This window comes from Apteryx rowi, unplaced genomic scaffold (genome assembly GCF_003343035.1).
Source record: "Apteryx rowi isolate R43461 unplaced genomic scaffold, aptRow1 scaffold_343, whole genome shotgun sequence".
NCBI lineage: Eukaryota > Metazoa > Chordata > Aves > Apterygiformes > Apterygidae > Apteryx > Apteryx rowi.
Window position 1 is genome coordinate 550,487 of NW_020449897.1, and position 14,122 is coordinate 564,608.

General features: G+C 50.7%; 2 protein-coding genes across 4 annotated transcripts; both read left to right on the forward strand.

The window, feature by feature from the left end:
* The first annotated feature begins 1,437 nt into the window (after positions 1-1,437).
* LOC112969320 (arf-GAP with dual PH domain-containing protein 1-like) lies at positions 1,438-9,946 on the forward strand. Of its 3 annotated transcripts, XM_026072507.1 has the most exons (12): positions 1,438-1,596; positions 1,812-1,998; positions 3,117-3,247; positions 4,169-4,260; positions 4,350-4,432; positions 5,149-5,261; positions 6,121-6,267; positions 6,698-6,781; positions 7,140-7,202; positions 7,713-7,784; positions 8,299-8,530; positions 8,618-9,946. In XM_026072507.1, the coding sequence occupies exons 2-12, from the start codon at positions 1,905-1,907 to the stop codon at positions 8,644-8,646; spliced, it is 1,140 nt and encodes a 379-aa protein (XP_025928292.1). In that variant the 5' UTR covers positions 1,438-1,596; positions 1,812-1,904; the 3' UTR covers positions 8,647-9,946. The 3 variants fall into 3 exon arrangements, with proteins under 3 accessions (XP_025928292.1, XP_025928293.1, XP_025928291.1); XM_026072506.1 differs by lacking the exon at positions 1,438-1,596 and having other exon boundaries at positions 1,611-1,998; XM_026072508.1 differs by lacking the exons at positions 1,438-1,596; positions 7,713-7,784 and having other exon boundaries at positions 1,610-1,998.
* Positions 9,947-11,945: 1,999 nt separating this feature from the next.
* On the forward strand, positions 11,946-13,324 carry LOC112969331 (urotensin-2 receptor-like). The gene has a single exon (XM_026072530.1). The coding sequence runs from the start codon at positions 12,203-12,205 to the stop codon at positions 13,322-13,324; it is 1,122 nt and encodes a 373-aa protein (XP_025928315.1). The 5' UTR covers positions 11,946-12,202.
* The last annotated feature ends 798 nt before the right edge of the window (positions 13,325-14,122 follow it).

The following is a 14,122-nucleotide window of genomic DNA, read 5'->3' on the forward strand; positions in this document are numbered from 1 at the left end:
CCACGCCGCGCCGCGCCGAGAGGGAGGGACGGCGCCAGGCGGCTCGGCCCCGCCCGCCATTTTGTGCCGCGCCGCGCCGCCCCCGCAGCGGACCTGCCCGGTGCCGCTGCCTGCGGTCCTGCGGCTCCGAGCCGGAGCTGCCGGCGGGGCGTGTGGGGGGGAAGGAGCCGCTGCCTCGTCCCCCGCGCTGCCCCGAAGCGCCCCGCTCCTGCCCCGGCCGCGGGGAAGGGGCGACATGGGCGACGGGCAGCAGTGAATTTACACAGAGAGGGCGCCTGGCCCCCAGGAGACCCCGGGTGAAGGGCCTGGGTGCAACCTTGGCTTTCGGCCGTTGCAAGCAGAGCTGGTTTTAGGGGGAGGGAGGAGCAGCCCAGGCCGTTTCCCGCGGCCCCCAAACGTGGGGTGTTGCCACGGCACTGCTGTGGAGATGGAGACAAAGGCCGGCCATGGCGGCTACTGCCTGGGCTGAACGCCAACTCTGGTTGCAGAGGGGCGCAACAGCTCTGCCGCGACTTGCCGGAGTTGCGGGCAGAGCGATGAGTCAGGAGCCTCGCGCGGGCCCTAGCCTGGGCCGGCTCCAGCGAAGGAGCGCTCGTGTGCAGGGAGACAACAGGCTCCCACTGCAGGCAGTGGGCCCCTGGGGACCACCTTTTTGCCTACAGTAGTTTGAAAGAGCAGAGCAGGGATCTGATCCTCTCGTTGCCCTGCACGCAACGGGGGGACCTCTGTGCATCCCTCCTGTGTGTCCCTTTCCTGCTTCTGGAACATTTTCTTCCACCCTGCTGGAGCTGGGAGAGAGAAGTTGCTGCCATAGACCTGGGTGGTATCTGTGACCTAGCATCTAGCTAGAGCCCTGGCATCCAGCCTGAGGTGAGCAGGAGGTTTCTTCAGGCCATGGTGCCTCCAGCTCATGCTCCTTTGCAGCTTGCTCCCTGCAGAGGTGTTTAAAAGATCTTATGTGCTCTGCCTTGTACAGCCATTAGGGCACTGGGGGTCATGGCCACAAGACCCGCTCTTCTGGTTTTCCAAATAGTTCATGTCCATATCTCTCTAATAAAGGTCTGAGGCTTTAATGTAGGGTATTGTCGTCTGTCATTCTGTTTGGTGTCTGTGGCATCTCCTCTTAGTCTGGGAGGGCAAGCATGGGGATTGGTCTCAGCTCTGATGCTGAGCCTCTGGGATGTAGGACCTCTCCAAACAGCCACGGTTTCTGTAGCTGATGGCAGAGAGGTACTAGCACAGATTGGTAGGGTGTCAGGACTCCCAGGTTCACTGTTCACTTGAGTGACTCTGGCTGAACTTCTGAACTTTTCTTGCCCTCCAGTCCTTGTCTTAAAAATGGATGTCATGCTTACGTTGTAGCCTGCTGACTTTGGTGGAAGCTCCTGAGGCGCTGTGGGCAGTGACAAAGTCAACCCCAGCCCACAGAGTGTGACGAGTTCTGACACGGCCCGGTGGCTGCTAGTCCTGGGCTGTCTTAGTGCTTTATCAGCCCACTTGCTGCTTGCACTCTTTTCCTGGCTGTCCTCTCACCAGCAGAAATGCGGAAAAACCAGTTCTGTGGTTAATTGCTGCACTTCCCTCCACGCCCATGGGGTAGGCCTSCTCTTCCTCCTCCTCCTCCTTTTCCTTCTCCTCTCTCACAGTCTGGGTGCACTTCGGCCTCCAGCCTCTGCCCCTGGCTGCGCTCTGCCAGTCAGGCGCTCCRTCAGGCCTTCGTAGTCCTTTGATTAACCTTACGGCTTCTCCCACTTTCCCCTTTTTCCTCCTTCTGCAAAATCTTCTAGCTGTCTGGTGTCCCTTTCTCCCAGGGCATCCCAGTGGGTTGGATTGCAGGTGCAGAAGACACGGGCAGCTGCCCTCTTGGCCCGGCCCAGCCCTGCCCAGAGGGGTAGCATTTGAACATGATGTCTGGAGGCAACGAGAAGAGTGTGAAAGCCCTAAAGGAGGTGTGGAGAAGAGCAGAAAACTCTTTGTGCGCAGATTGTGGGAAGCCGGGTGAGTCCCCAAGGGCTTGGAAAATGCCGTTGGAGGAAGAGTCAGAAGCAGAGAGCAGGGGCTGGTTTCTAGTGACGATTTTGGTCCATTTGAGGCCTTGAGGCAACCCGTGGAGGACAGTGAACGGGGGCAGGGGCAATGCTGAGGTGTGGTTGTTGGAAACTGTGTAGTCCAGCAGCAYGTCATGGTGTGGTTTGGTGCACATTGTCCAGACTGCGGAGCACCTGGAGGTGGAGGGAGAGGAGAGTCATTGCTCTGTCTGGATATTAGTGTCCTCTCTCTGGGGTTGAGTTAGGAAGGTGGGAGGAAGGAGGTGCTGCCACAGTGCTGGAGGGAGGAAGGACAGGAACACTGTAGTGCCAGATGAGCAGGGGCTGTGCAACTGCAGCATTGTGGGCTGTAATCGTGTCAAATCTCAAATACAAATCAAGGTCAGGCCCAGTCAGGACCTGACAGGAAAGCTCCCAACGAAATTCTAGCTGCTCCAGAAAGAAGGCATGATTCAAAAGGGCATTGCCTCCTCTGTGACTCAGCTCTAAACTGACAACCTGCCACAGGCCCCCCAGAGTTTTGTTTTATTAAAGGGCTTGCCCTCCTGAAAGGGTATCAATTTGAGGTCTTACAAAAGCTGTAAAAATGCTCATCACACTCCTCCCAACAGGGGCATGTGGATTGTACCACCCAGGCCAAATTAAGATTGAGCTAGTTAATACCATTTTGCCTTCTTAAATTCACCCTGGAGAATTTTGGAKTCAAGGTTGCTTTCTACTTCCTGAGCTAAATATTGTTGTGGGTTTGCTGTGCTGCAGTAAACAGCTCCTGGAGTCGCAGAGGTGGTCGCATTTTGATCTTGGATGATTCTTTACATAAAGGGAGTCTGCAGAACACTTTGGAATTTGTCGGGGTTCAAGTCAATAGAGATTTAAGATTAAATAGTTGAACTGGGGGGAATAAGGCAATAATAGCTATTCTTTTTCCAGACTGGCATCTGTACCCTGGGAGGTAAACAATCAGCTCAGATGAAACAGTGGTCACCCAGCTCTCTGTTTCTTGGCAGTAGAGGCATATATTCCAGGAAATTTTGCCATTGCTTTTGATACTCTTTTTTATACTCTCAGATCCTGACTGGGCATCCTCTACTTTGGGTGTCTTTATATGCCTCAGCTGTTCAGGAATTCATCGCAACATCCCTAGCATCAGCAAAGTCAAATCCCTGAAGATGGACCACTGGGATGATGCTCAGGTGCAGGTGAGATCTTTGTCCTCATTGGTATGTCAGGTGGGTTGGGGCTAGGCCATACACTAATGTGTCCTGGGAAAATCAGGCCTTGGGTCTCACACAGTTGGAGATTTGATCTGATAAACAATCCTGGTGCTACTAGTTGTGTTTTGAATACTCATGTGGGGATAATTCCCCATAACCCACTCTGACAGGGAGGATACACTTGTCTCCCCATGTCCCATTACTTTATGGCTGGGGCAGAGATCTTCTTGCAGTGTATCTTGTCAAGGCCCAAAGGTCCTCATTGCTCCATGTTACCTATTTTCTACTGGCCAGCATCACCCTGTCTCAACATCTCCTCTTAGTTTCAGCAGTGCAAGGGGAAAATCTTGGACAATTCCATGCTCCAAGAAGAGTTTCCAGGTTTAATGTGATCCCTTGGGGATAATGGCATTTATGGGGACTTGAGCTTTCCCTGCTACATGCCCCCCCACCCCCCAACCCTACTAGGGGACTGACAAAATCTCCCAAAGGGCCAAACAAAATAATCTGTATCTCACTGGCTTTGGAGAGGAGCTGAGAGCTTTGGAAAGTCTTCCCAAAATGTCTTCTCAAAAGACATTGTAGTGCTGTGTTTGAACACAGTCTTTCTGGAGATGTGGGGCATTGCAGAAAATCCACTAAATGGGCATGCACTCAACCCCATGGAAGTGATATTTAAGGCATTCTGTTGGTTTGGGTGCAATCAGTGTAACTTCTGAGGGTAGACAAGACCTTTGAGACCCGCATTTCTGTAGCCAAACTTTACTGGGATGTTGCAGTGGAGGGGAAAGACAGTGGTCCATTATGGCTCAACGTGCATCTGCCCTCTCACATCTCAGGGAAGAAAAAGGCCCAACATGAGTCTGCATCAAAGGGAAAGCACTAACTCTCTGTCTAACTTTACAGTTCCTGGCCCAGCACGGGAATGCTGTGACTAATGCCACATATGAAGCTCACATCCCTATTTACTATTACCAGCCAACCTATAATGACTGCCAGTAAGTTGCTGTATATAAAAGAAAAGGGGGAAGGGCAGTTCTGGGTTCCTATAGTTCGTTTCTGAGCTGCCTGTCGTGTTTCTCCCTAGAGTGCTGAGAGAGCAGTGGATACGGGCCAAATATGAACGCAAAGAATTCACTGAGCCAGGAAAACAGCTGCCATACTCTGATGGTAAGAGCAAAGCACAGCTTCAAAAGGTCCTGCTTGTTTCCTTCACTGGAAGCTTTTGAGCACCAGGAGGAGAAAGCTCATAGTGCCAGTGTCGCAAATCCCACAACCAGCACTCTTGAGAACCTGTCTGGTACTTACATGGGCATTGTTTTGGGGGAGCTTAAATTGTGGGCAGTGTAGGTTGGCACTGCCATGGGGTGCTTCCAAGCCTGACATTACCAGCTACCATTATTCAAAGGCATTCGCTGCTGGTAGAGCCAGACCTTTGCAGAAAGGAAGTTCTGTCCTGTTACATGCCACCCCCACCAAACCACAGCATTTGTCTTTGAAATGCCATTGCCAGCACTGTGACACAAAATGCTGGAGCCCAAGGGCTTGCAAAGTAAAATGGGAAGAGTTCTGGTCCCATGCCAGCTGTCTGCGTGGGCCAAGGCTTTGGTGTCCGTAGGGAGAGACAGCTCTTACCGTCAGAGGCAGTAGCAGGAGCCTGCTCAGGAGGTGAGAAGCATCTGTGAATGCCTTTTGGTGCCTCCCCCTGCACCAGGGATCTGGGCTGCAAACCCAGGAACACCACCACCCTCTATTGCAAGTCAGAGGTGAGATCTCCCCTTCTCTGTGTCTGCTCTCAGCAATACTTCATAGCTGCTGCACGCAGTTCTCACACACCTACAGTGTCTGTGGGAAGATGCTCTTAAAACTGGCCTTTCTCCTCCTAGGGGTGAAGGAAGGCATCCTCTGGAAGCGAGGCCGAGACAACGGGCAGTTCCTACCCCGCAAGTTCCTCTTGTCTGAGAGAGAGGGATCTCTGAAGTATTTCACTAAGCAGGATGTGAGTATGGTGGTCAACTCCACCCAGGGCACTGGAGTCACAGAGACCTTTTTCCGACACATCTTTCTGAGAATTCCTTGCTCATCCCAGACCAGGGATGATAATGGAAGAACCATGTCACTCAGGAGAGGGGCCCCTTTCCTACTGTCAGGGTGACATTTCCCCCATGTCCTCCCTTTGTGCTTCCCTACACCCTTCCCTTTGAACAGTCTCTTTGCTGATAATAGGGGAGCATCATCACTCCCTTTAGATTCCCCTTTTCTTGTCTCACCAGTGAATCTCAGGGTACAGGTTTGAGATACAGTTAAGCTCACTGCTGGTAAGAGGGCTTCTCTTTTGCTCCGTCCCTATCCTGACTGTAATCCTGCCCCTTCCCTGGCACCAGCCGGACAGCTTGCTTGACCCCACTGGAGCTAGCTGGCAGAAAATGTTCTTTGGTTGGTTTGTTTTGGGTAGTGCTACTTTTCTGCTAGCTTATCTCCCTGAGCTGAATGGGACAAGTGCTACTTTACTGTTGCACAGGAGGGAATGGCTTTGGGTAGGGAAGAGCAGGAGTGGGATCTTTCCTTTTGGGGTCAGTTAGCCTTTAGACTGGCTAAGCTGTAACATTTTATGCACTTAGTGTCTTGCTGGCAGTTCCCGAGTAGGCGCAGCTTGAATCTAAATTGGAGGGGCTGAGCCACTGTTCGGTCACGAGTATACCATACAGTGAAGTGGGTGTGTGCTGCAACAGTTTTGATAGGAAGGGGCAGTTATACCTTTTAAAATACTGACTCTGCCTTACCCCACTAACTCAATAGCTTAGGTCCCTTTCCCACCAAGATTCCTTGTGTATGACCAATGCTATTTATGTTCTCAGGCCAAAGAACCCAAAGTCATTATTAAAATAGATGTCATCAATGCTACGTTCCAGCCAGTGAAGATTGGAAACCCCAATGGCCTGCAGATCACCTATCTCAAGGACAACAAGACCCGGAATATATTTGTCTACCATGAAAATGGAAAGGTATCTAGGTTTAGCACCAAACACTATGCAAAACAATTGAGGTGCTTTATATAAATATTTGAGAAGCTACTGGTATTAAATAGTCTGATGCATGGGTAGGATAGGGGGTGAGTGTGTGAGCTGCTGTAGGTAACAGGGTGGGGGTTCTGGCTCTGTGTGTCTGTGGAAGAGATTTGCTGCAGGGAGCAGGGCAGGAGCACTGTGGGTTTGTGTGGGAGGAGCTGCTGTAGAAGACGGGTAGAGGTGTTGGCTGTGTTTGTGGGGAATGGGGCAGACATGTTGGCTGTGTGTGTGAGGAAGATGCTGTAGGGCCTTGGAAGGGAGAGCTGGCTGTGTTTGTAGTTAGTGTAGGAATGGGTGCAGCTGGGTGAATTTGCATTGCTCACTGTTGCTCTAGCTAATCTTTCTGTCCTGTGCTGTTTCTTTTTAGGAAGTAGTGGACTGGTTCAATGCCATTCGCTCTGTGCAGTTCCATTATCTGAAGGTAGCATTTCCCATAGCCAGCGATAATGAGGTAAGGCAGCAGCAGAGAGCAGTGCTGAGTCTCCTGCTGGTACTCACTTATCATGATACAAAAGCCCATTAGTTTACTATTAGATCTCCAGGTACAGAAGTGGAAATTGCAGTGCTTAGGTACAAGCAGGAGAAAACGTGCTTACAAGGGCCTGTGGTGGCCATGGAACAGGCACTCTCTTATTTCTGGGGACTTTGGTGGCAGAAGTGACTCCTGGCTAGGCAGCTCAGGTAACGTGAATTTAAAAGGGGGAAATTCTAGAAGGAAAGGTGGGGAAGAGTGGCAGAGCCAGACTAAGGGGAGAAAGTTAATGACAAAGAAATGTGGCTATGAGAAGCTACTCTTTCCTTTCTTGCAGCTTAAAAGCCGTCTGACAAGRAATTTCCTGAAAGAGGGATACATGGAGAAGACTGGTCCCAAGGTAAGCTGCTGTGGGAGGAGAATTCTAACAGGGAGCTGCCAGAGAGACACTGACCTTCCCTATTTCAGTGTTCTGCTGCTGTTTTCACCTCCCCCCACCCCTCACTCTTTAGAGACCCGTGGGAACAGTGTGTGTGCACCAAGGGAGGGGGGAATAAAAGGAAGGGGAAGGATGCATGTGAAAGTAGATGAAACCAGAGTCCCTGCTTTCTCCTGGAACAACAGATCCCTCTTCATGTTTCTGTGTGTACATGACTTTACATGTATTTAGAGTCTGGATTTTTCCTGTCTGAACTCTGGGGTCCTTCATAGAAGTCCAAGATTTGGGTGCAACACTTGGGACTGAAAAAACAGTTACTTATCCCCACTCCCAGCTCAGAAGGGCTGAGGAGAAGGTTGCTCTAAAGCAGGGGCTTAACTGAAGTGGTTGGGATGAATTCGAGGTATCCATTCACCCTGCTTGCAGCAGAGGGCACTGTCCCCTTATATATGTCACCTCTTCCCTTCACAGCAGAAAGAGGCTTTTAAGAAGCGCTGGTTCACGCTGGATCACCGCAGGCTCATGTACTTCAAGGACCCTTTGGTGAGGGGGAGATCTGACCACTGGCCATTGTAGGCAACAGTGCTGTGGACAGTCAAAGTACAGGCAGAGTCTCTGCTGCTTTGCTTTGCTCTGAAGCAAGGGAGGCTTGCAGGTTCCCCAACTGCTCTGAATGGACTCTAGGTCTTCCCCTTTTCCTCCCACTTAGTTCATCCCACACTTTCTGTGTTTGTTTCACTGCCTGTAAACAATGGAAACAGGAAGGGCAATGGTGTCAAGGTGGTGGTGGGGAGGAGAGTGACATGGAGGGTGACATTCAGAGATAGGAGGAGCAGTTCCTCTCTCAGGCCTCTTGAGATCTGTGCTCTTAATTTTCTTTTCAGTCATTGTCTTTGAGCATAATGTCTCTGCTGTTCTGAATCCCCGGACCATCTTCATCTTTTGCTGTTACATCTCTCATCCTCACCCACTCACCTCCTGCCCTTTGGTGCACTGCTCTTACTCCCTGGTCCTTCTGGGATTCAGTTAGTCCCTCTCTTTCCCTCCTGATATGCAGGATGCATTTGCTAAGGGCGAAGTGTTTGTGGGCAGCAGAGAGAATGGCTATAGCGTCCAGAAGGGATTGCCTTCGGGTACACAGGGCAACTTCTCTTGGCACTATGGCCTCACCATTGTCACCCCCGACCGGGAATACCTTTTCACCTGTGAGACAGAGACTGACCAGCTGGACTGGATCGCAGCCTTCACTAGTGTCATTGACCAGCCCATGATACCACAGGAATATGCAAGTAAGTGCCTGGATGCTGTTTCCTTACCCTCTTGCCCCTCAAGTTCAGAGTAATGTGCTAATACACCAACTTCTCCCTTCACTACAGTTGAAGCCTACTTCAAGGTTAAATCCTAGGAAGCCAAGTGAGAACCCAGCTATGACTCAACTCTGCCTGATGTTGTTGGGTGGGGTGTCAGGAGAGGAGAGGAGATCCACATCAGAGAAACACAATGCTCTTGCAACCTGCCTTTGAAGCACTTTGTTTTCCATAGACAAACCACTTTGGTCTGGGGGCATGATTAAGCTGCTTCCTTTCATATGCAAGACTTTGTGAGACTGAACCCTCAGTGCAACCAGCCGCTGCTAAATTGCTGTGATCTGACTGCAAGCTGGCAGGCACCATGATCGACATGGGATCTAATGTCACATCTGCATGAAACTGCAGAAAACCACCTATCTTATGCAAGAAAACAGCCACCTGGCTGGAGCTAAGGCCCAGATGGTTGCAGTGGCTGGATTAGGAGGGACTGTTTCATTACATACAAGAAGTGGCTTCTCTGCTGGGGACAAAGAAGTGAAACATCCAGATATTTGATCAGTTAGAGCTGTAGCTGAGAAAGGTCACTTAAAAGATGTAATTTGACAGCTAAGCTTGGGGCATGTTTTATGACACCTGTGCATGGGCTTGAGAGCTTCTTCAGATGACATTTATATAGAGACCTTCCTCCAATTGCTACTGAGAAGGTTAAGAGACCAACTCAGAAACAACATATGTATATACATGTGTGTATGTGGATAACTTCTGTGTGTTTGCATGCACATAACAAAAAGTTGTGGGAGGGGAAATATTGGCCTAGGGAAGATACTGCAGGGGATATTTGTGTCATTGAAGTTCCGCTGTCAAACATGAGTCTCTGTAGTCAAACCAATGGAGAGAGGTTGGCTCCTGCAGAGAACAGTTTTTGGCATGTCTGTTAACAGTCTTTTGACTCTCTCTTGACTTTACTGGAGCCTAGGGGTTGATGTCTGAAGTGAGTAATACATGGGTATCTGTTCTAGAGGGAGCAAATGTATGACAGAGGGAGGCCAAGCACTTTCATTCTGACCTATGTGTTTTAACACTTYTATGTGGTAGTATAATAGGTAAGTTTGTATGTTCATGTCCTTCTAGTAACAGTTGGACCTAGCAACTAAATCAACCCATGATTCATATTTTAGAGACCATCTCTTCAAGCTCTCCTGGGAAAGCTGTGTTTCACCTGCTGGAAGCACCAGTTGAGTTCTGCTGATGACTGCAGTATCTAATGTATCTGCAATTTTACACAGGCAGTGTGAGAATAGGCATCTAGTGTGCTAAGGGGAGCTAACTGGAATTAATGGGGCAACTTGTATTTTAATTAGTTCCTAAAGAAATGAATTAAAAATCCTATTATAAGTTCTTGCTTCCTAAGTGAGCTGAGCTGCTAACTGCTAAGGCATGAGTTTGTTTCTTGAGGAAAAAAAAGACACAGAAGATCAGAGCAAGGAGCCATGGCTATTCATGGCATTTCCCAGGGCACTTTGACTGTGAATCTTCCCATAAGAGCCAAATGAACAAAGGCACGGTCCCCCTCTGCTTCTCTGGGAGCCCCTCTTTGTGCTGGGACTGCCACAACCTAATGGGAACATCAACTTTTCACCTGAAGTTCCTGGACAAGAAGCAGATTTACTGATCCTGCTGCCATGGCACAATGGAACTTTCCAACCAAAAGTGCATTCTCTTTGCAGTTTGCTGATCTCTCCTAATTTGGAGCATGAACTGTCCCAGAAACTGAAGGCCACCAAAAGGCTTATTGCCTTCTGTTCTGAGACATAGTGCCCTTTTGGTTCTGATGACATGGAAATGGGGCAGTCCAGTAAAAAAATAAACTCAAGCCACATTTAAATATCCTGCACATTCAGTTCTCCTCTGGGAAGAAGAGGAGAGAGAGTGGCACAGACCAGACCAAGAATCTGCTCACCATATCCCAGAGGGACACCTTTGAAGTCCCCTCCATGTGATGTCACATGTGCCATACACTGCCACTTGTGTAGCACAGTCATGCTGAAGATGGTGCTGTTGCCTGCTAGCTCACAGCTTGGGAAGGTGCTTGGATCCTACTGCAAAAAGGGTAGTACAGGCACTGCTGCTGGGATGTTTACTTTTCTTTGCTGCTGAGATATTGCTGCTGGAAGTGAGTGGAGGCATTTGACTCAAACAGAACTAAGCTACTAGACTGAGGATACAAAAGAGTGTACCTGGAGTGGCCTGAAAACCCCTGCAGGCTAACAGCAGAACATATTTGGTATTGGCCCATATGCCTGTGCTCTGCAAACTCTGCCACATGTCTGCTCCCTGAGATGAAAGAGGCTCAGATCTGAGCAAGGAAATAGCAGGGTAGTGTTGAGCAAAGCCTTTTGGGGCACGTATCATACGGCAATACACCACTAGGAGGCAATAGTACCTACATCACACACACCTCTGCTTCCTCTTCTGAGGTGAGGGAGCAGGTACTGGTGGGAAAAGGGGAAGAGGGGGAAAGGTTAGAGGAGGAGGATGGTCTTTGGGGCACGGGAGGAAGAGGTTGGTCTAAAATATCCATCCCTTTGAGTCTAGGTTCTAGGATCACAGCTCATAATTGCCTGCTGACTGTGGGACAAGGGGGGAACAGGGCCAGGTCATAGGCAATGGGAGATGTCCTATCATATGGTGATCTGTGGGGATCTTTGGCTGCAAAACTAGTGGCTAAACTCCATTGTCTACACCTCAAGGGGTCTTCTTGTCCTCGGAGGAGAGATGGAGGATAGACCCTCTCATCCGTGCTTGGCTAAGAGCCCTTGTTTCCCTTCTAAAGCTAAAATACAATGACTTTTCCTCCTGCTCCTGCCAAATTAGGGAGTCTTATCTTTTAGTTATATCTTCTCTCAAAGGATGAAAACCGTGGAGGGAAATGGGAAATAGAAATGGAAAAAAAAGAACAAAAAGGAAGAGAGTGGGAGGAAAGCATTGGGGAAGAAAGAGTGCTCTTAAGGTGTGTGTGAAAGAAGGAAGAGGGAGCCAGCACAACTCCTCAGCTAGTGGCTAAAAGCCAGTATAAATTGGGAATGCATTGACACCAGTGTGTGAAGCTGTGAGTCGGACACATTCCTCTGCACAGTGAGGGAGATGACTCTCCAAGGGTTGGTTCGGGGRGGCAGAGCCTCTCCAGTGTCTCTTTGAGCTGAGACACTACAGAGAGCTGGGAGAAGAAGAAATCCACTTACCCACCGAGGAGAAATTTCTGCTGGTTTCTGTGGGCCCAGTGAACACTGGGGAGAGGTGAGAGAGGAGCTGGTGAAGAGCAGAGATGTTTCCTCCTGGCAGGCAGAGGTTGTTTAGCATTGATCAGCCTTGAGAGGAGGAGGGATCCCTTTCTCAACCCTTTGATGGTGTTTAAGGAAAACTACTGGATGGAGCTTGTGATGGACAAGATCAGCAAAATGGACTGGACCGCTGGAGGTGAGAAATAGATTTTGGTGGAATACCTTGATGTCTGCTGAACTCACACCATTCTTTCCTTCCCTTGGCTGGTCTCATGCTAAGACTGTACATTTCCCATACAGAAAGCAGGGAAGGCAGAGGGAAGGAACGTGTCTCTGACACCCTGACTGCTCTTGTTCTCTTTGCCCAAAGATGTCTTGTGACCCTGTCCTGCTAAGCGCAAGGCCTGGAGAGGACTCTGAGGGTGGTAACTTCTCAGAGGAAAGCAGTGGCAGGAGTGATGGCAACAGTGTCTTGGGAGGTGACAGCACAGTCAYGGGGCCCCTCAGTGCAATGCTGCTGGTCATGTGCCTCATTGGGATGGTGGGGAATATCTACACGCTGGTGGTGGCCTCTGGCAGGGTCGCAGGCCGCTCGGTGGGCTCCTTAGGAGTCTATGTGATCAACCTTGCTCTGGCTGATTTCCTGTACCTCTCCACCATCCCCTTTGTGGTCTGCACCTACTTTGCCCACGACTGGTTCTTTGGGGATGTGGGTTGCAGGCTTTTGCTCAGCCTGGATCTCCTCACCATGCACGCCAGCATCTTCCTCTTGACTGCCATGAGCCTGGAGAGATACTGGGCGGTGACCAGGCCTCTGCGGGCCAGGCAGGCTGGAAACACTTACCGCAAGCTGGCCAGCGCCATCCTCTGGCTCCTCTCACTCCTGCTAACAGCTCCCATGATGGCGATGATCCAGCTGCGGGACCAGGGTGGTCACTACAAGCGGATCTGCTTCCCCACCTGGACGCCAGCTGCCTTCCGGCTTTACCTTACAGTGCTGTTCGCTACCAGCGTCCTGGTGCCCGGCCTGGTGCTGGGTGTCGTCTACACCCGCCTGGCCCGGGCTTACCAGGCCTCTGCCTCAGGCCTGGGGCCGCCAACCACTGGCCGGGCTTCCTCCCAGAAGCTCTTCTCCCGGATCTTCGGCATTATTGTGGCCTACTGGGCCTGCTTCCTGCCCTTCTGGGCCTGGCAGCTGACCAGGTTGTACCGGGATGAGGGCCTGGGCCTCGGCCCCACCGCCCAGGCCTACCTCAACTTCGGGGTCACCTGCCTGGCCTACGGCAACAGCTGCATCAACCCCTTCCTCTACACTCTGCTCACCAGGAGCTACCGCCAGTCCCCTGGCCGCAGTGGGAGGGGGCCGCTGGAGCCTTGGGCCCCCTCTCGGGGGGTGACGCAGGGCACAGTGGGAGGCAACAGCGCCTCCCTGGTTTTCAAGGAGTTGTCCAGGTCCACAGGGGAAAGTGGGGAGGGCCTAGAGCAGCGATAAACGCCCCAGAGGGGTGCTTCTCCCAGCTTTTCACTGGGGTTGAATCCTCCAGGAAGGGGAAATAAAGTGAGTTGTCTTCTGTGCCAGTGTGTGATGCCCTCCGTTGTTGCAGCGTGGTCGCCTTCACACCTTTTCCTCCACAAGGCCACTGTAACTCCCCTCCTGCTTACCCATCTAACAGCGCTTGCGTCCCCTTGGGTGAAGTGTTCCTCAGGTGGGTGGAAGAAGCTCTTGAAAAGACTCACCTTGGGAATCCTGATTGCGGTATGTGTGAGGAGTCAGTCGGTCCTTGGCTCCTCCAGCCCTTGCACACCAGCCACCATGTTTTGCAAAACCAGGGAGTGGGTGGAAGGGAGCAGTCAGACTCGATACATCTATATTATGCTTCCAAAGAGTCCTTGCTACCCCTCATCTCCTTGCTGGCAACGGGCTGAGACATAACAAAGTTGGGCAACAGTGAGTCACAGGATTTCATGGGACCAGTGAGTCACTTCTAGAACCAGCCACGCTAGCAGAAGACCTGAAGTAAGGTCCATCCCCTGACTTGTGGTAAAACTCAGCTTCAGCTTTCTTTCTTTTTTTTTTTCAAAAAAGTTTTTGAAGAATCTTTCCAAAAAAAGACTCCCAAGTACCASTGAGAGACATTATGAACTGTATGAGACACCCCTGAAATGTAGCTCAGGGAAGTCAGCACATGTCTTGGTCAGCTTTTGAGGTCACCTCAACAGAAGAAGCTGCAAGGAAATAGCTCCACTACCTTCCCTTCATCACAGCTAATGAAGAGGCCCCTCACCAACA